The 20,968-nt window shown below is 37.7% G+C and overlaps 1 protein-coding gene across 3 annotated transcripts in view; it reads right to left on the minus strand.

Moving 5' to 3' along the window:
* Positions 1-575: 575 nt before the first annotated feature.
* Positions 576-20,968, minus strand: part of PARP8 (poly(ADP-ribose) polymerase family member 8) — a 223,055-nt gene continuing 202,662 nt past the window's right edge. For 2 of the 3 annotated variants that reach the window (XM_075932482.1, XM_025179680.2), the window contains exons 15-25: positions 17,978-18,103; positions 16,836-16,901; positions 14,713-14,780; positions 14,297-14,345; positions 12,423-12,535; positions 12,163-12,235; positions 10,379-10,448; positions 9,112-9,188; positions 7,012-7,081; positions 5,687-5,771; positions 576-3,008 (exon numbers count right to left, since the gene is read on the minus strand). In XM_075932482.1, the coding sequence (XP_075788597.1) occupies positions 2,906-3,008; positions 5,687-5,771; positions 7,012-7,081; positions 9,112-9,188; positions 10,379-10,448; positions 12,163-12,235; positions 12,423-12,535; positions 14,297-14,345; positions 14,713-14,780; positions 16,836-16,901; positions 17,978-18,103 (900 nt within the window). In that variant the 3' untranslated portion in view covers positions 576-2,905. The remainder of the gene's footprint in view (positions 3,009-5,686; positions 5,772-7,011; positions 7,082-9,111; positions 9,189-10,378; positions 10,449-12,162; positions 12,236-12,422; positions 12,536-14,296; positions 14,346-14,712; positions 14,781-16,835; positions 16,902-17,977; positions 18,104-20,968) is intronic. The other variant, XM_006139520.4, reaches the window with a different exon arrangement.

Raw genomic sequence — 20,968 nt, forward strand, 5'->3', positions numbered from 1 at the left:
CACCCTGCCTGAAAGATGGATAAATGTTCCTTCTCTCCCTTTCTTCCTAAGTTATAGCATCTATGGGAACTCCTCATGTGGTTGGCACAGGAGGCCCAGTATGCACACTGAGGTGAGCTTTGCCCACGAAAGCTCATGATACTATATATATATATATATAATATATATTTGTTAGTCTCTAAGCGTATGTCTACACTTGCACCCTCTTTTAAGAAAGGGATGCAAATGTAGACATTCGAAATTGCAAATGAAGCCGGGATTTAAATATCCCATGCTTCATTTGCATAACCACGTTATGGCGCTATTTTGAAATAGTGCTATTTCAAAATAACAGACGCTGTTAAGATGAGGTTATTTAGAGAGAAAAACCCTTCTCTTGAAATAACTGGTAAACCTAATTGTATGAGGAATAAGGGTTATTTCGAGAGAAGGGTTTTATCTCAAAATAACCGTGTCTTAACAGCATCTGTTATTTCAAAATATACCATAACGCAATTATGCAAATGAAGTGTGGGATATTTAAATCCCAGCTTCATTTGCAATTTCGAATGTCTTCATTTGCATCCCTCTCTCGAAAGAGGGTGCAAGTGTAGACATACCCGTAGAGACTAACAAATATATATTATATATATAGTATCATGAGCTTTCGTGGGCAAAGCTCACTTCTTCAGATGAGATAAGCGGGTTTTGTCCACAAAAGCTCATGATACTTTATATTTGTTAGTCTCTAAGGTGCCACAAGACTACTTGTTGTTTTTAAAGTTACAGATTAACACAGCTACCACTCTGAGACTATCTATACTCTGTGCCTTCACAGAGGGAGATGTGAGGTCTTAAGTGATTAATGCTTTGCCAGGATTTAGGCTGTGAATCTGTTACAGTTGGGGGGATTAAACAATGTCACTTAGGGTGTCTCCAACCTCCTCTTGGCACTACCCACTTGTGGCATATCTCATATTTGAGGAGAGCCACAATTCCATTTAACCATTGCAGGACCCCCCTGTAGATTTGTTCCCTGCTGAATTGCCCACTCACTTTTTTCCCTCACTTTTTCAATGTACAGTATTTCATCATATGTTCTGTTTCAGCACACACTTGAGCTCTGCCTCCTCCTAGGTTAGCTGTATGTCTTTATCAGGATGAACTAAGGATGGATGGTCATTCCCGATTTTCAGCTTCAGTTCTGAGTTAGCTTGCACTTGTGCAGTCAGACCTTTGACACTCTCTAACTGTTCCAGTTAGATGGATCAATTCCAGGAATCATCAAATGTGCAAGATGTTAAGCTACGCTCAGGATATTAGGAGTGTCTCCAGAGATGGCCTGGTTTCAAAGAGGCCCATTAGAGAATTCTAGAGAGCACTTCAATTTTATCCTTTTGGGTGAGAATTATTTTGTGATGCAGGAAAATGGGTGGTGGGGCAAGAAGCATAATAACTTGAATAACGTAAGTCTTTCAACAATAAATCTCTAAGTCCTAATATCTCTGTACATTATGCAATTGTCCAGACAACTTATGCTCTGTTTAAAAAAAAATCCACATTGTGCTGCTATTAGTAAGGTCTTCCTAATAAATATCATGTTAATAACAGTACAGGCAACATCTGGAGGACTCAAGGTGCAATCTTCTAAGATAAATGTTTGTGCCCATGTTCTCCCTCTGCAAGGGAGTAAGTGAAGATGTACAGAGATGGGATTTGACATGTTGTCAAAAGGAAAAGGCACGATCATGAAATATGACTTCAGTGAGAGCTGAGGGCAGTGAGCACTTCAAAGGAGGTGAATAGCACCTTTTAGGATGGTTTCTGTGCTGCCAACATGCTCACATGGCTGTAACCATTCTATTTTCAACAATTGTAATTCTTAAATTATAAAGATTTAACAGGCTTGCTTTGTTTCCTTAAGGAAAAATTATTAACATGAAAGATATTGCTAATTCTTTCTAATTAGACAATCAGCTGAAATACATATAGATCTTGATTCAGCCAGGTACTTGAACACATGTCTAACTTTAGCCAGGTACTTAAACACATGTCTAACTTTAATCAGAAGAGCAATGTCACTGAAAACACATAAGCACCTTGCAGAACTGCGGAGATAGGTCATTGTAAAAACTGATTTACAAATAGTTTCACTACAAATTCACTTCTCATCCCCTGGAACTCTGGGCAGCTTACTTGGCTTGCATTTTTTTTAAAAAATGTAACTGAACTGTTTACTAGATGGTATAGTTTCCTTGGAGTGAAGGAAGATGACTAGTCACACACCATCAATGTAGTTATAATACTTTTGGCAATAACTGAATACAGCAAAAATTTTTAAAGTTTTTTTAAAGTTTTTTGATTCTAAATTCTAGTTGCATTTGTGTACAATAAAATGAATCTACAATACTGTAAGTAGCCATACTCTTTAATTTGACATGTTCCAGAAATTATACTTACAGTGTATTAAAATATGTGAGTACTCTTATTGCAAAGTGTCCTGTATAATGCAGGTTCGCCACTATAAAATCTTCTCTCTTGCTTATATTTCAGTCATTCTAAATTTAAAATACCAGTATACAGTACTAAAATGGCAGAATTAAAGAGTTTAATATAAAAATATCAGCACAAAACTCCTTTTTAAATTGTTTATTGTGAGCAACCCAAATGTCCCTTTAAATTATATTAGTTGTATTATATTAATAGACTTTGAACCCCTACAATTGCTAACTTATACCATTTTAGGTATTTAAATGAGATAAGAAATACTAAGTAAGAAAAAAGGAAGTATTCAAAGAGTTAAACTGTTTAGTAATAACAATTATAACAATAATAAATTCGTTTTCCACATCTTCTTCAGTTCAAAATCCAGCTTTGAGACTGAGGAAGGCTTCCAAATCACATCAATTAAATAAGAGTGGTCCTTTTAACCAGTAGCAGTTTGATTACCAATGACTCGAAGAATCTCTTTGTGAATGCCTGCTTCTTGTGTATTTATACTTGTATCACCCACTTGGCCATCTTCATAACTAAAAAAGTAGACAAAAATAAAATTGTAATCCACTCTATACATTATGCATAATTATATAATGTACAATGCTCTTTATTTAAATACTAAGCCACGAATGTTATTGGTAAGTGTAAACTCCAGGGGCTGCGTCTAGACTGGCATGATTTTGCGGAAATACTTTTAATGGAAAAGTTTTACTATTAAAAGTATTTCCGCAAAAGTGTGTCTAGATTGGCACGGATGCTTTTGTGCAAAAGTATCCATGGCCAGTCTAGACACGATTTTGTGCAAGAAAGCCCCGATCGCCATTTTAGCCATCGGGGCTTTTTTGCGCAAACCAGTTCTTCCCTGTCTACACTGACCCTCTTGCACAAGTATTCTTGTGCAAGAGGGCTTTTTCCCGAGCAGGAGCGTGAAAAAATTTGCGCAAGAAGCACTGATTTTGTACATTACAGAAGAGCCAGTGCTCTTGCACAAATTCAAGCGGCCAGTGTAGACAGCTGGCAAGTTTTTGCCAGTCTAGATGCACCCCAGGAGTGTCAAGCTGTTCGGGGACAGGATTCACCCTTGCACAGAAGAGGCCTAGAGTTCCAGCCAGCCAAACTGCAGTCCAGCAGCACCTTCTGGGGTTGTATGACTGTCATCCTCTGGCTCACTGAAAGCCCCTGGCTGATCACTACCTGCAGAAGGTCAGATGTGAAGGGCTTCCTTTCATTACTGTCAGCAGCTATTAGGAACCTTCTGGAGTGGAGTGTAATCAAAGCACGTATAAATTACTGCACATTACACTGCAGTAATTTATCCTTTGGCTATATTGGGGATTTGTTCTGATATGAGCCTGTTTCAGCCAGTCACTTAAGGTACGTCTACACTTAAAATAAAAGACCTGAAGCACAGTTGTGGCTGGCCTAGGTCAGCTGACTGAGACTCATGGAACTCAGTCTGCAGGGCTAAAAATTGTTGTGTAGACATTTGAGCTCAGGATGAAGCCTGGGCCCTTCCCTACCTTGCGGAGTCTCAGAGTTCAGGCTTCCAAGTCACGCCCAACTATCTACATAGTTCCATAGCCTAAGCACTATGAGCCAAGTCAGCTGATCTGAGTCAAGTTGTGTAGCCATACCTTAGAACAGTGGTCCCCAATGTGGTGCCCGTGGGTGCCATGGCGCCTGCTGGGGCATTTATGTGTGCCCGCCGAATGATCTTGGCCAGCCCTGCCCGGGGCATGTGGTGCCGGCCCCGGGCACTTGGTGCATGAGCAACCCCTGTCACGGATGCACGCGTGGCCCTGCCCCCGGACGTGAGTGGCCCCACCCCCGGGTGCCCGGCAGCCCCAAAAGGTCGGGGACCACTGCCTTAGAATGCTGCATTTGGGAAATTTTCAACTGCAAATATAGTAAACCAATATAGCTTACGCCTGCTTAGAACTGGAACAACAGGTACTGGTGTAAAATGCACTTTACCTTGTCTACACTAAGGCTACGTCTACACTGCAGGCTTCTTGAGCAAGAACTGTTTTGCGCAAGAGTTCTTGTGCAAAAGGTCTTGCGTAACAGCGTGTCCACACTGCCATGTGCTTTTGCGTAAGACATGTGCTTTTGTGCAAGAGCGTTCATGGCAGTGTGGATGCTCTTTTGCGCAAGAAAGCTCTGATAGCCATTTTAGCTATCTGACACTGTTGCTTGTCCACAGTGCCTTCTTGCGCAAGAGCTCTTGCGCAAGTGGACTTATTCCTCCTGGGGAGAGGAATAACTCTTGCGCAAGAAACCCTCTTTTCTGATGCTTTACTGTAAATTTACTTGCGCAAGAACATGCGTGCAGTGTAGATGCTCTGTAAGCTTTTGTGCAAGAACAGACATTCTTGCGCAAAAAGCCTGCAGTGTAGATGGAATGTACATAAACACCAGTGAGTGACCACCAATCAGGGCAAATAAATTAAAAATAAATGGAGATTGCCTATCTCCCAGAACTGGATGGGACCTTGAAAGATCATTGAGTCCAGTCCCCTGCCTTCACAGCAGGACCAAGTACCACCCCTAACAAATTTTTGCCCCAAATGGCCTCCACAAGGATTGAACTCATAACCCTGGCTTTAGCAGGGCAATGCTCAAACCACTGAGCTATCTTTCCTCCCAATGAAGACAGAAGTTCATTTACTACAAATCTGAAATCAAGGTAGCTCTGGAAGAATGCAGGGATTCATGTGGATGGCTCTCTTTGAAGGATGAAGGCCTATGTCTACATATAGTGATCTATGTGTGAAAAGGAAATACCTGTTTTACAGTTAGAGTACAACTTAAAGATATGTCTTACTTTTGTATCTCTATTTTTTACTTCATTGGCTTTTCAGAAGTACATTCTAGGAGGGTTGTTTGTCGTTTTAGGTCAATACAGTGATACCCCTGCTATATTGTGACATTAATATGGAGTGGGAACAGCTATAGCACTTCGTCTATGATTCTTTTTTTTTTTTGCTTATTATAATAAAAGGTAGAAGTAAAGTAATATATTGTTACTGATCTAGCGTACATTTCCTTAAAAAGTCTAATGCTTGAAAAATTATAAGGAAAGCTTTTTTTAGTCTCTTAAAAGTTGTTTCCCCCCCCCCAAAAAAAAACTCCCATACAAACCAAAACACAACAAAAAAAATTAGGAAACATAGAACTAGAATTTTAAAGCTAAAAAAAGTATTGTACTTACACAAAGAAGAATCTTGTACACACATGATCAGTGTTGGGAACTACCCATATCTCCCCATGTTTGTGCAGATCAGGTGAGGTTATCACTATAACAAGAGAGCAAATACCGAGCAGTGAAAACATGCCTGGAAAACATCATTTAAAAATCATTGTGCTTCTACACATTTTAAAGAGCATTGTGGAAATGTCCAATTGTTTAGTGTGAGTCTGTTGCAAGGTCTAGCATCCTGGAATTGGCTGACACTAGATTTTTTTCTTTTATCACTGACTTTTTCATGTGTTATTTTATCCCCTTATTAACTCCCTCTCTCTACTCTTCCCATTCTCAGGATGGACCTTTGCTAATCAAAAGTATATTTTAGTAATTTTTGCATTAAGATATGATATGGAAACAAGTTCTTTAATAACTGAAATAGTTCTGCACATTCATTTCTACTTTTGAATACCATTTACACTTGGAAAAGAACATTTGGAATATTTAGATTTTTATTTTTAAACTACTAAAAATGTAAAGAAAATTCTAGTTTCATATCAGGTCTGTTTCCAGGAATTCTAGAATGACATTAGAATCTAACTGCTAACAGTTAGATGTTAAAAATGGCCTTTACAGGCTTCATATATGTATAGAATTTGCTCGTGCAATATTAGAGGTTGAGCTAAAGTCCCTTAAATATTATTTTAAGTTGTATTATCCTGAAAATTCTTCTTCTTTCAAACAGCGTCAAAATATTTTTATATCTGAAATGAAATCCTCATTTTCCTTTACCTGTCATCAAAACATATACGTATTTGCTAGGCCTTTAAAAAATGGCCAGGTCTTTTCAGAATTACTATAATCATACAGATTAGTTATAACTACATGGATTTTAAGCACAAGTAGAGAAAATAGATTAATTTGTGTGTAGTGGTTACTAGAAGAAGAGATTATTTGCCTGACCTATCAGAACTAGGCTGGGAATTCAGATTAGGAGATGTTTGAATTTTGGATACTCACACCATTAACATAGGACTTGCTGAGGCTTTTACCTAGCTATGCAGTTAGATTTTGGGAGACTGATAGAATGGTGATCAGTCACTTTCTACAAGTGATGAGCCCATCTTATTAATGACCATAGGTATGTTTGGGGAACTGATATTTTGAGGGAGTGGGTAATGGTGCTGCATTGAAATTTAATACTCAGAAATAATGTAAGCCTCTGCACACTTGCCAATGTCATCTTATTAAAGAACCCAACTTCAATTAAAGCTTATATTTATTTGCATTTTACACATTCAATCAGGTATAGTGCCAAGAAAGAAATTGATTTTAAGAGATTTTCAGCTTACCTTCACATAAGGCTATGCATTTTAAATTACGGCTTTGCAAAAATTGGGACTGCTGTCCTTTTTTCTGTGACTATAGGATAAAAATGTGGAAAAAATAATTAAAATAGCAAAAAGGAAAAATGGGTAAAATGTAATGTTTTAAATAATTTATTTATCAATAAAGTTTTGGTGGACACATTTGTATTATTGGATTAAAAATGAAATAGTGGCAATTTAAACTACTTTATTCATTAGCAAAGTTTCCACTTCATTAGCAAGTTGAGGGCTGGATATTGGTGGGAGAATAACATTATCAATGAGAAACAATCTAATAAAAGTAGCAAAATTATGGTATTGGGATTTTCACAAGAGACCTACCTGCGGAGACCAGAATCCTCCAATCTGGCTGGGTGAAGCACACAGAGAATCAGTGTAGCCATAACTCTATATCAGTGTTTCTCAAACTTTTTAAGGCCCAGGAGCACCAAACAATAATTTTTTTTATGAGGAACACCAAGGATTTTTTGTTGAGCAGGAGATGGAATCCTCTTTCATCACATAACAACAGTACATTGGCTCTGTAGCACATTAACTGCACCCATCCAGATTGGAGGATTCTGGTCTCCTCCTGTAGGTCTCCTGTGAAAATCCCAGTTACCATATCTTTGGCCAAACCCAACTACTTTACATCCTTAGACTCTTAATTAATGATGTTAAATATCGAGTAATTTACTAGTCGAGTAGTCGATGGAATGTCCATCAACTACTTGACTAGTTGATAGGCACTTCCCATTCCTCCTTTGAAATGTACAGGAGCCCTCGTTGGAGATCTTGTACATTTCAAAGGAGGAATGTGGAACTCAGTGTGCAGCCCAGGGCCAGTGGGAAGTCTCGCTGACTCCAGACTGCACACGGCGTGCCAGCTTTGAAATGTACACGAGTCCTTAGTGGGGACTCTTGTGCATTTCAAAGCAGAAATACCTTCATGGAGCCTGGGATTAGCGGGGGACCAGTGCTGGCCTTGGGCTCCATGCTGCACTGCTGCTTTGAAATGTCATGTGGAGCCTGGGGTCAGCTGTGGACCCCAGCTGACCCTGGGCTCCACGCAAATGCTGCGGAGATGTTTTAAAGGGGGCAGTGCTGCACAGCTGATCCCGGGCTCAGCTGTGCAATGCTGCCCCTTTGAAACACCGCCATGGCATTTCAAAGCAATGCCACACAAAGCTGACCCCAGGTTCCAAGCGGTGCTGCCCCTCTGAAATGCCGATGCAGAGTTTTAATGGGGAAGCACTGCATAGAGCCTGGGCTCAGCTGTGCAGAGCTGACCATTTGAAATATCCCCTCCGCCTTTGCTGCCTCTCTCTGATAGAGGCAGCAAGGGGGGATATATTGACTAGTCAACTCGACTATCCAAAAAGCATTTGCTTATTGGAGAGTAGACTAGTCCTTAGCATCCTTATTCTGAAAGGTGGCCTATAGAGCATGATGAATTGACCAACAGAGGTTTAGAATTCCTTTGAACAGCTCTCTCACAGCATGTCCCTTCTGTAGTAAGGAACTATGACCATGCATATATGTGTTAAGGGACACAGGTGTTGAATTTCCTCTAAGGATTTAAGCTATCTGTAAGTCCAATGCACACCTATAAATAATTGCAATGAATTTAGTTACGAGTAAGCAGAAATTTACCAATGTAAAGTTTAAAAATTAACACAAAGAAAATCTGTAATGACTTATGAGTTGAACTTGATAGGGTTGCAAACTAATTTTATAGCAACATTTGTTCTAAATCCATATTACACCCTAATTTAGTAAAGACTCCGGAGTTCACAGGCAGAGGTTTGCCAAGAACTGCTACTGAACTAAAGATTCATTCTTTATTTCTTCCCTATTTTCTGTTCAAATAGTTCTGCCAGTGAAAGGAAATGCACATTTGCTGCACTATAATCCGTAAGTTGTTACTACTAGCAACTGAGTTATATTTGATCAATACAGTATCTTTGGATATTCCTGTGTACAATAAATGAGGATTGTTGACTTTCTAAGGATGAAATATTAATTCCTTCCCAGCTACAAAATCCAATATACCTTCCAGACATACAGTTTGATATACAACTATACCTGCAATGCATTACTGCCTTTACTGCTCGAAGCAGGTTCATCCTTGGCTGACACCTTCTGCTGCTTCTTATTCATCCCTAAAGACATTAAAATTACTTCAGTTTATTGATGTGTAAAGCACTGTAAGTACACATGGAGAGTGATGGCAGATACTGGAGTGGGGTCAGATTCCTCTGCCAAATGTCCTAAAATTCTGTTCTCTCTCTCATCACATCCTGCCATCAGTTTGACTCAGTCCCAAGAATTTGCATCACAGCTCCAATGCTTTTCAAACAGCCAAAGTACTTTTAAGCAAGTGCAACAGCAGGTACAAATGAGCTTAAATTTTACTGAATTCAGATTAAGAATGCGCTTAAGCCTTTTGCTGAAAAGGGATGGACTTTAGTTTAGAATTAATTGAGCTGAGCTGCTTATGGTGTGTGACTGCATGTGAGGAAAAGAATTAGAAATGAGTCCATCAACAATTTTAGTATTTTGTCTTCAGTATTTTATATTATTTTAAATGTGATTTTACTTTGAAGTGAGTGATCTACATAACTTACTCTTGTATTTGTTACATGGAAATCATACCACTCTCCTAGATCCATAACATTTATTACCTCTACTATTATTTGTGTAACCATGGTACCAAGGCCCTTAGATATGGATCAGAACCTGATTATGTTAAGTGCTGTACAAACACAGAACAAAAAGCTGGCCCTTAATGCTATTATACACTGTTCTTTATTCCTACATGGCCTCAGTCCAGCAATGCACCTTAATATGTACCTATCTTTAACCATATGAGTAGTCCTATTGACTTAAATGGCAGTATTCTTAAGATTGCAGTTAAATATACATGTAAGTGCTTTTTCTGGATTGGGTCCTATATGCCTATGCACACATATACAAATGCACAGCGTAAGCATACTGGATATAGGTATATTGGAATGCTGTGACCAAGATCTTTAAAAATAGGCAAGTAAAAGCATGCTTTCAAGTTCACATTTAGACTCCTTTCCAAAGTAATAGATGTCACTTGCCAATAACTTTAGTGCCAATAACTCATTCATCACTCATGAAAAATCAGTGACTGTATTTAAGACCATAAATGGGAATTTAGGAGCCTATTTTTGGCATACAAGAGCTTTTTTTTTTTTCAAATGCTGGGCTTCAGACAGGAAAAGACAAAATTACTACAAAGATTACTACTATAAAAAAAATGAAGAAGGTAAGAAAAATATTCCCCTTGCATTCCCCCAAATGTAGAGTTATATATAAATATCACCTGAGTAACCAAATGATATGCTTGACAATGGACTAAGGTAGATCCCAATTCCAAACATTGCACCATGGAGCTACAAAAAAATGTAAAAAAGGCTTACCATTAATTTGGTAGTTATACAAAAGAAAACAACATATCACATGATCTAAACCAATATGAATACAGTACCTGAAATTAAATTATGTACATAAGTTCTAAGAACACTTGTGGCAAATACTACACAAACTCTTCTGTATCAAGCTAAAAATACTCTTGCATGTGCCAAAGACCATGACAAATCCATATGTATATCATAGACCATTTCAATTGCCTACTAGTAAAGGAGTCCTTCCCAGTTATAGCTGTAAAACAGTGCTTCCTGTTGTTAGATCTACTGGTGATAAAGGAAGTTACAATGTATTTATGTTGAGATTTAACACTGCAATTGATGAACAAATCAATGTTCTTCCTATTATCAGCAAACAATATTACAAAAAAAAAATTGTTAGATTAAAACTGAAATGTAACCCTTGATCCTGAAAACCTTATATATCTTTATTCATGACATAGGTTAGCAGTATCAGGGGCATTGTTTATATTATTTTTAAATTAGGTAAATACATAAATGATCGCTGTTCAGATTTGTTCCATAATTCAGTGATGCTTGTACCTAAGTCATGCATTTATACAGGGTTTCCAAGAGCACCTGGTAAAAATATACAGAGTCAGAGTCTGTAAAAGTGCATAACATCATGACTTCAGAGGAACTTATTAGGTTGCAGCCAATAGCTTAAGTAGGAGTTTGGTCATTTCCCCCAATTTTCTCTCTTCCCTCTTTCCCCTCCCTCCTATTGTACTGTCTCGTTCTTCCATCTACTCTTCTACCATCACTATTTATCTGTATTCATTGAATCCTTTTGGCTTATTTCTCCTCCTCTGAACTGCCCTCTGTTAATTTTCTCTTTCTTAGCTTGCTCTATTTTGTTTCCTCAATCTCATTCTCCTCCACAAGTTTGTCCTTGTGGTGTTCTCTTTAGCAGCATGGAACAACATCTCCCAGATGGAAGAGGAAACTCTGCATTGGGTACTTTTTCTGCCACTGAAGGTGCAAATGTGTACAGCTTCAGTATGAATCCCTAATCTCACTGAAATCAGTAGGGCTGTGTCTACACTGGCATGAATTTCCAGAACTGCTTAAAACGGAATACTATTCCGTTTTCAATTTTTCCGGAAAAGGAGCGTCTACATTGGCAGGCCATTTTCCGGAAAAAGGGCTTTTCTGGAAAAGCGTCTGTGGCCAATGTAGACGCACTTTTCCGGAAAAGAGCCCCGATCGCCATTTTCGCGATCGGGGCTTTTTTCTGGAAAAGACTACTGGGCTGTCTACACTGGCCCCTTTCCGGAACAGTGTTCCGGAATAAGGACTTATGCCCGAGCGGGAGCAGAATAATTTTTCCGGAAAAGCGGCTGATTTTGTACAGTAGAGCGTCGTTGCTTTTCCGGAAATTCAAGGGCCAGTGTAGACAGCTCGCAGCTTATTCCGGAAAAGTGACTGATTTTCTGGAATAAGTGGCCCAGTGTAGACACAGCCTAGGAGTTTAGCTATTGACTTCTCTGAAGCCAGGATTTCACCCTCAATGCTTCAGTAGAACAACTGATTACTATGAAAGAAAGAAGGATATAACTGTGCCACGTAGTTTTTGATCACCAAGATGCCACCTCAACTGCCCTGCTCCAAAAGTACCCTCTGTTTAATGTGTAACCATCTATCTATGGATCAGATAGGAACCCTTGTATCTATTATTTACCTGTAGCCGTGTATTCGAAGCAACAACTAAGCCATTCCTCAGGATGGAGTGCCAGTTTTCAATGTGTGAACCACTTAAAAATAAAATGGAAAGAAGGAAAATAAGTAATGTTTCAAGGCATCCAGAATGAAATTAACCATTTTCTCTAAAACAATGTATTTGGAACTGAAAACCTCTTAACTCTTAGAATTCCTTTTCTTTACATATATTTTCAGATGAACTGCTAGCATTATTTTTACTAATTCCTTTTTCATACTTACTGAAATGCAAAGGTGCTTCCATAGAGATTTTTAGCAGCTCTGAAATTGGATTCTTTGGCTGGTGGACTGCTGAGAAGGAGGAACTGATGGGGAGTGTGCATAAATTTCAATTGCTGTAAATACAACAGCGCATACGTGAAAACATGCTAATGAACATAAACTTATTATATTTTCAGAATTAAGTTCTCCTAAGATAGTGTGCTGGTTCACACAATACACTGTTGTTACTCAATTCAGACATGAAGTAACTTGAAGCCAATCTCATTATTATAGCTTTTACTTAAAATCAAATTCTAAAAATACTTCCCAATTTATGAAGTATATGAAAGATGTGTGAGAAACACTATATCCTAAGATGACCCATGCTGATACCCCAGAAATAATGAAATTCAGCAATTTATTTATGATGTTTTGATCAAAGTGGTGTGGTGTTGGTCCAGGTCTCATTGAATACTTAGAAAAGCCTGCTTGAAGTGGGAGCAATTACTAAGTAAAAAAAAAAAAAAAAAAATAGCCTCCTGTGTATCTCTTACTGTAATGGTATATTAAAAGTATAAAACCAGGAAATTTTGTGTGGATTTTAGAAAGCTAAATGCTATCATCCAACCTGACCCCATCATACACCCTGAACGGAGGACTTATTGGATCCATTGGATGGTACATAATTCATAAACACATTGCATTTAACTTATGGATAACTGGCAAATTTCTTTAGTTTCTGATGCCTCCCAAAATTACTGTTATAGTGAAATCTGGCCTATATGAGTTTAAGGCTATATCTTCTAGAATAATAAATTAAAGGGTCACATTTCAGAGGCTTGCCAATGAAGTGCTACAGAGGTTTACAAACTTTTGTCAGGTCATATATAGATGATTAGGCTACTTTCAGTAGCTCCTGGCAAGACCACTTCAATCATATGGGAGTTGTGTCACAAAGGCCGAGAAGACAAACTCAATGTCAAAGTCTCCAAATGCACGATGGGGGCTGTTGAGGTGCAGGTCTAACACAGAACTGGTGGATGATGGGGTGTTGGTGATGCTCCTGAATACACTTAAAGGTCCCCCTATTCTTGGTAAGTCATCAACCACTATATTTTCTTTCCCTTTGGTATTTTGTGTTCTTTGCTGTAAATGACCATTTATCATATACTTCAGCTTGCCTGTGTGCCAAAACAGACTGCTATATCCAAGGAGATTATCTTTAACTCCATTAGAAGACTGTTCACACTTGGTACAGGGTTGCTGGAATTTATTTACGGAAGGTACTTTGGGGTGTCTGCTTTGCTTTTGACAATCTGCCCTCAAGGAGGCACTCGCTGTCATGAGCCACCCCAGAAATCATTTCAGATGATTAATACTTTGAATTAAGACTCTGATTTGAAAAGACAGAGATTAATTTGGCATATTATAAACAAAATCAGAGGCATGATACTGTACTTAGGAATGATCAAATCAATTCAAAGAATCCCTTCCAAGTACCATAGCTACTACTGATTCTTTTTTATAGTACTCCTACCTGTATGCATAAAAAACTGCCTACATCTGTAATCCATGTGCTAAAGGGACAAAGGGTTCAAAAGAATCTATATTAAAGTGCAATATTGAAGTAACGAATGGGAACAACAGGATGAATACTAAAGAAATTAACAAGATATTATCAAGGTTATATTGTTTCGTCACACGAATAAGCAGCGTACACACACACACTTCACAAGTGAGATTTTTTAAAAGCACTCAGCAGTGACCTGAATTATTTCTCTCTGGAGTTTATGGTAATGTTCCCATTGACTTAAATGGGAACAAAGTTCAAACAATGCTGATAGATTTTGAAATCTCACCATGTTAATATACAAAGAAAATAACCCCAGACTTACTCTGTTCACTGGTAGTTTCACAATGTGTGATCTATTACTAGAAATAACCCTGAAATAAAAATGAAAAAAATGCATGTATCAAATGGGATAAGCAATAAGAAACTGTCTTCTAAGAAAGTATTGATTAATTGCCATTGCCAGAGGCTAGCTGAAGGTCTATGAATCACATATATTCTACTTGGTGTATGGTGCTGGTAAAGGACTTGATTCAAAATCCACAGGAGTCAGTGAGAGTTATTCCATTAGTTCCAGTGGGCTTTGGACCAGGTAGTTAAAGCTCAGAGAAAATGACAATACTTTTCAATGCCAATATTAATTCTTAGGACCAACTAACACCAAATTAAAAATAATAAAATGATTATTCATTCAACACGATACTGAAATAATTAGTATATTAATGTAAGTCAGTTCTATACCACTGCAGAAGAGGATGTGCAAGCGGGTCCTGTTTATCCATCTGCTTCTTTATTTCCAAATAAGGTGCCTAGAAAATAGTAATTATGCTCTTTACTGCTGGTTAAAATAATTTCATCTATAATAAATGAACACACTGGATTAATCATCACAGATTTAATGACATTTAGCCCTGAACAGTTATAACTGCCTTGACAACAAGAATTACTACAGCTATTCTCTTCCCTGGAGTAGAAGTTATAATCTTATACTTAGCTTCAGAACAGGTATACTGAAGCTAACACTGTTGGTCACAAAATTAGGAAACTGGACTGGAACTTCAGTAAAACAAAGCATCTCTAAAGAGCTCTGTGGTAATTCACTCATAGGGTATGTCTACACTAGCCCCCTAGTTTGAACAAGGGAGGCTAATGTAGGCATTCAAAGTTGCAAATGAAGACCGGGATTTAAATATCCCGGACTTTATTTGCATCTTCCCGTCTGGGCACCATTTTTAAATCCCCTTAGTCCAAACTAACTGCCCGTGGCTACATGCGGCAGTCAAACGTTGACTTGAACTAAGTCCTTAGTTCGAATTACCTGTTACACCTCATTCCAGGAGGAATAACAGTTAACTCGAACTAAGGACTTAGTTCGAGTCAACATTTGACTGCCGCATGTAGCCACGGGCAGTTAGTTCGAACTAAGGGGATTTAAAAATGGCGCCCGGATGGGAAGGTGCAAATAAAGCCTGGGATATTTAAATCCCGGGCTTTATTTGCAATTTCGAATGCCTACATTAGCCACCCTATTTCGAACTAGGGGGCTAGTGTAGACATACCCATAGCTATTTTAAATCCTTCATGGTATTAAATAGGTTCAATTTATATTGGATCAGATAACATTCACATTGAAAACTCAAACTGATTGCATTAGGATTATGAAGTAGCCCTTTCAATCTACTTAGCCCAACAATATTTATACTTCATCCTAGTATAAACATTGCTATCAGATAATATAATGTGCAATATAGTAGCTGAATTCTTTATATTAAATTTATAATAGTATTTTTGTACACTGATGTTTTTTCATTTTTCATTCCAGAATCTAAAAGTATTGTACAAACTTAGATTAACTACACTTTATAACAACTGGGTGATGTTACATCTGTTTAACAGCGTGGTAACAGTGTGGTGCTACATTACTAATGTTCAGTTAACATCAATAGGACAACTTGTGAAATAAAGTACTACTCAAAAGAGGTAGTGTACAAAGGTATCAAAATCTGTCCCAAAGTGAGTATTTAAAAGCTGCACTATTTAAGTCACAGGAGCCCTAGTTCCAAATCCCACCCAATTTCACTTAAATGAACAAAGTTCTAGTTATAATAGAAATAAAGCGATCACCATAGTACACTATCACAAAATCAGTGACCCTCGCTTTGAAAAATGAAAGACTTGTTTTGGCCTTGATATTTCCTGAAATTCATGAAGCGGGCACAGCAGTTGGTCATTGTTCTGTTACAGTGTTCCATGCCATGGATAATATCTTATTTAAACTTCCAGGCTACGTCTACATTGGCCCCTTCTCCGGAAGAGGCATGTTAATTTCCAACTTCGGAATAGGGAAATCCGCGGGGGATTTAAATATCCCCCGTGGGATTTAAATAAACATGGCCGCCGCTTTTTTTCCGGCTGGAATAAAGCCCTTTTCCGGAGGATCTCTTATTCCTACTTCGAAGTAGGAATAAGAGATCCTCCGGAAAAGGGCTTTATTCCGGAGGATCGCGCCAGCCTAGACGCTTTTTTCCGGCTTTTTCCCAAGCCGGAAAAAAAGCGGCGGCCATGTTTATTTAAATCCCGCGGGGGATATTTAAATCCCCCGCGGATTTCCCTATTCTGAAGTTGGAAATTAACATGCCTCTTCCGGAGAAGGGGCCAATGTAGACGTAGCCCCAGTGTCCAGAGTTCCATTTCATCAGTTTCACTTAGTCACTTTCTACATACTGCAGATTTGTTATTTTTATATTGTTGCAGCATGTAAGCAAAAATAAAAGTGCAATGACCTCCTCCACCTAAAAAAGGAACAAATAAAACCAACATCCATCGATAAAATACTATTAAGAAACTAAGACTCTTATACTTACCTGTGTCATTTCTCTTATAGAAGTAATACTATCCAATGCTTTCATGACTCGATCATAATTCTTCTTCTGATGTAATGTAAAATAAAGTAATACATTAAATTCAAGGAGGGTGCTCTTTACATATAAACATAGTCGTTCGGGGCTACAAGTTCATATACTTTTGATATAAAGCAATTAAGACCAATGACCAACGAACTGCCCTCTCATATCTCTGCATCCAATATTATTCTTCCATACCACATATCACCTCATTCTCAACTCAGGATAAAGTCTGAAAGACCAACTGACATAATCACTTCTTTCTAAATTTACCGGAATCCATTGCAAATAAAGAAGTCCACTTTATAAATTAGATCAATTTTTCAACAAATGTTAATAACTATATATGGGCCTGATAGTTATTTAAATACCAGGTCCAGTAGTGCATCAGAACATAGGAGCAGACTGAGTGAAGAACTAGTAATTAATTAGTTAAAAACACCAGGAAATTCTAGTGTGCTATTGTTTGGCCTTTGTTCGGAAAACATGAAATTTGCCTTTATGCAAAGGGCCCACCGGGGAATTTAAATGCTGTGTTGGTTGCATTGATCTTGTGTAAGGTGCTTTAAGAGTACAAGGAATGAATTTCATTCAAAATTATTAGAAAGAAAGTTTACCATTAGATTAGAAACAACATTATTTACCCTGTTAGCTATTGCTCATGAACTCTCTGAAGATAAAAAGTACTACACATTTCAAGTATAAACATTATTTTAAAATGAGCGTTTTAAGAATATGATTATTTTATAAATAGGATGTTTAAAATTGTAAAATAAAAATAAACAGATTTAGAGCCACGTTGATACATTTTCTCAAGGTCAACTTCACTTTGATTTGTGTATATGCTCCCAGATGAACACATTCTGCATCCACAATTTGTACCCAAAACCAGGGAGACTGAAAGTTAACCTCTAGACAGTATATACTCAAAACATATTTTATATTAACTAAAATATTGCACAGGCTTTATGGCTACACTGCTGTACATGTACTATATTGAGAATATAGATGAGTGTAAAGACACATTATCTTGTGAAACTGGACCTGGCTTTGAAACCTAAAACATAGCTAAAAGTAATTATATTTAAGAGAAAACTACTTACCCTTGGATTAAAGGCCAGCACCTGAGGATCATTAGGATCAACTACAGAAGGATATGGCTCAAAAATTACAACTTTCCTGGGTGATTCTAATGCTGATCGACACATGGATACTAATAAGTCTACCACCTAGAAATTAAAAAAAAATCATACATACAGAAATGGCTCTTTCACAAAAATGTTTTTAAATTAAATAATGTATTTTTCTCCACCGAATTATCTTCTGTCTTCCTGAATCATAGAATTTGATTCTTTGATAATGTAGTGTCTTTAATTATAACAATGATGGCCACTGGTTGAATTCTAGTGCTTGATTATTAGTGGATAACTGTAAGTTACAGGAGTAACTTCTTTTTTAATTACTACCACCTGTTGTAATAACAGCCATCTATGAGTGACTTCATTCATATTTTCAGTCTGGATATTTTGAAATTCAATTTAACCCAGTTTTGAAAATCTTTGTGGAAAAGAATGGCTCTGATTCACTAGCTTTATTCATTGGGTAACTTTTACATTGTTGCTGTGCATATTCAGAAGTATCTGATTTTACAAGGAATATAGTTGCATAGTAGTGTAGCTGAAGTCACAGCTATACACTGTGGCTGCGTTTAGATTGGCATGATTTTGCGCAAATACTTTTAACGGAAAAGTTTTTCCGTTAAAAGTATTTGCACAAGAGAGCATCTATACTGGCATATGCCTTTGCGCAAAAGATTTGCTTTTGTGAAAAAGCATCCATGCCAGTGTAGACACACTCTTGTGCAAGAAAACTCCCATGGCCATTTTAGCCATCGGGCTTTCTTGCACAAGAAATTAACTTGGCTGTCTACACTGGCCCACTTGCTCAAGAATACTTGCGCAAGAGGGCTTATCTCTGAGCGGGAGCGTCCGAGTATTTGCTCAAGAACCACTGATTTTGTACAGTACGAAGTCAGTGTTCTTGCGCAAATAGTCGTGGCCAGTGTAGACAGGCGGCAAGATTTTGCGCAAAAGCATCTGCACCCTAAATTTGAAATAAGAGACTGCATTTTGTTCAGGTATAAAATATTTTTCTACATGTTAGATAAGCTATCTGAATCATTGTCTCCAGATCCTTCAGGAGTCAAATGATATTTCTCATCTCAAAAATATGTATTTTACTATATGTTTGAAGATCTTCCATAGTGCACAATTTCACCTACTGTGGTTTTGAGGAATTTTGTGAGTGAACAGAGTCCAAAGATTAAATAAATATTGTTATGTTGCAGCAATTTTGCTTGAGCGGGAACTTAGTTTTAGCTGAAAAATGTCTGCAGTACTGTGGAGGAATAAGTAGTATATCAAGAAAATTGATAAATCATTTCATCTACTGACAGGAACCCATTTATAGCATACAGTTCATTTATATTATACCAAGCAGGAAATAACATTTTAATTAAAAACTTTGGGTTAGTAAAGCACTAATGACTGGATCCACACCGCACTGAAGTCTTTCCATGAACTTTAATAAGCTTTTGATCAGGCCCTAATCTACAAATCCTGTAAAAAAATTGCTAAAATGGGAGCAAGGTTTGGCCCTAAATATATTCTAATGCAGAGTGTAGTGAGTGGAGCAAATCCTGATTCCTCTTGCAAATTTGATTCCTCTTGCAAATCCTGATTCCTCTTGCACATCTAAATCCTTAGATGCAGCAGAACCATGAGGCAGGAAGAAGGCTCTACAGGTAGTATGCATACCTGTGCACAATACCTAACAACCTTCTCAACTGTGAAACAAGAGTGGGATGGGGGAAGGGCACAAAGACAGTGTTGGTACTACATAGATCCACTGGTCATCGCTCTCCTGGAGAACCGAACTGCAAAAACTATGGCAAATATTTTTTATCTGCAACAGTGGAACAGTTCTTGGACCAGACTGAGGGTTTCTTCTTCCTTGCCTCTGCAGAGATTACAGCACAATTTCAAATGTCTGTTCTATGCACTGATATCCTGAAATTTGCCTCCACTTAGTGCATGTACATGTATTTGTGAATGAAATGTACACTCAGTTTTAAATAAAAGTTGTATCAGAAATTTTGTAATTTGAAACTAAGTTTGAGAAAATTAGATCTAAATAATCACAAAATGAAGAGAACAACTTGTTGGCAGGCATGATATGCTACCATGAACAGAGAAATCCAAAGCTGCAATACAAAATCTATTTAATGAAACAGTGCAAATTAGCTTATTTCTTTCATAGAAACTCATTGACAACGTTCCTTCTATAAAAAAATAGCCTGTTTTGTGACAGGATCGAAAGGATGAGATGAGTTTTGTTAAGAAGGAACCTATGATTCCTCTGATTATTCCAGATGGATTGTATCTTGATTCATAATTCAAGATGTTCTAAAAGTTCTCAGATCAGATCACGCCAGGGAAATAAAAATGTATTCCCTTATGGTACGTCTACACTGCACACCTATTACCAAATAAGCTATTCCGGAAGAAATACTCCAAAATAGCTTACTTCAAAATAGTGCATATACACTACAGGGACACCTCAAAATTAGTCTGGGCAGGCTCCCTGAATGTGGATGTGCTATCTTGATTTAGAGCCCCAGGAAGCAGTAGGGAGTAATTACTTTGAATGGCCCTGGGGAGGAGTTATTTCAAAATAGCAGCAGTGGAGGGTCCACACTGCAGCTATTTCAAAATAGCTATTTCAGAATAGGCATTATTCCTTTGCAGAAGTCAGAATAAGTCATCCGTTATTTCAAAATTATTTTGAAATAACAGAATGGCTATATAGATGGCACATTGTAATTTCGGCATAATGGCTATTATGCTGAAATAATGTTGCTGGGTAGACACACTCATAAAGAAGTAGAATGAAAAAGAGGAAAGGTAGAAGCAATTGTTCAGGTGCGAATCACACTGTTTTCCCTCTCCTCTGCTATATTCACATAAACAAGTAACCTTTTCCCGATAAAAAATATTCTGGCAAGTGAAATAATTAGATACTTCGTATGTAAAGAA

The sequence above is a fragment of the Pelodiscus sinensis genome, chromosome 6, assembly GCF_049634645.1.
Source record: "Pelodiscus sinensis isolate JC-2024 chromosome 6, ASM4963464v1, whole genome shotgun sequence".
NCBI classification, from domain to species: Eukaryota; Metazoa; Chordata; order Testudines; family Trionychidae; genus Pelodiscus; species Pelodiscus sinensis.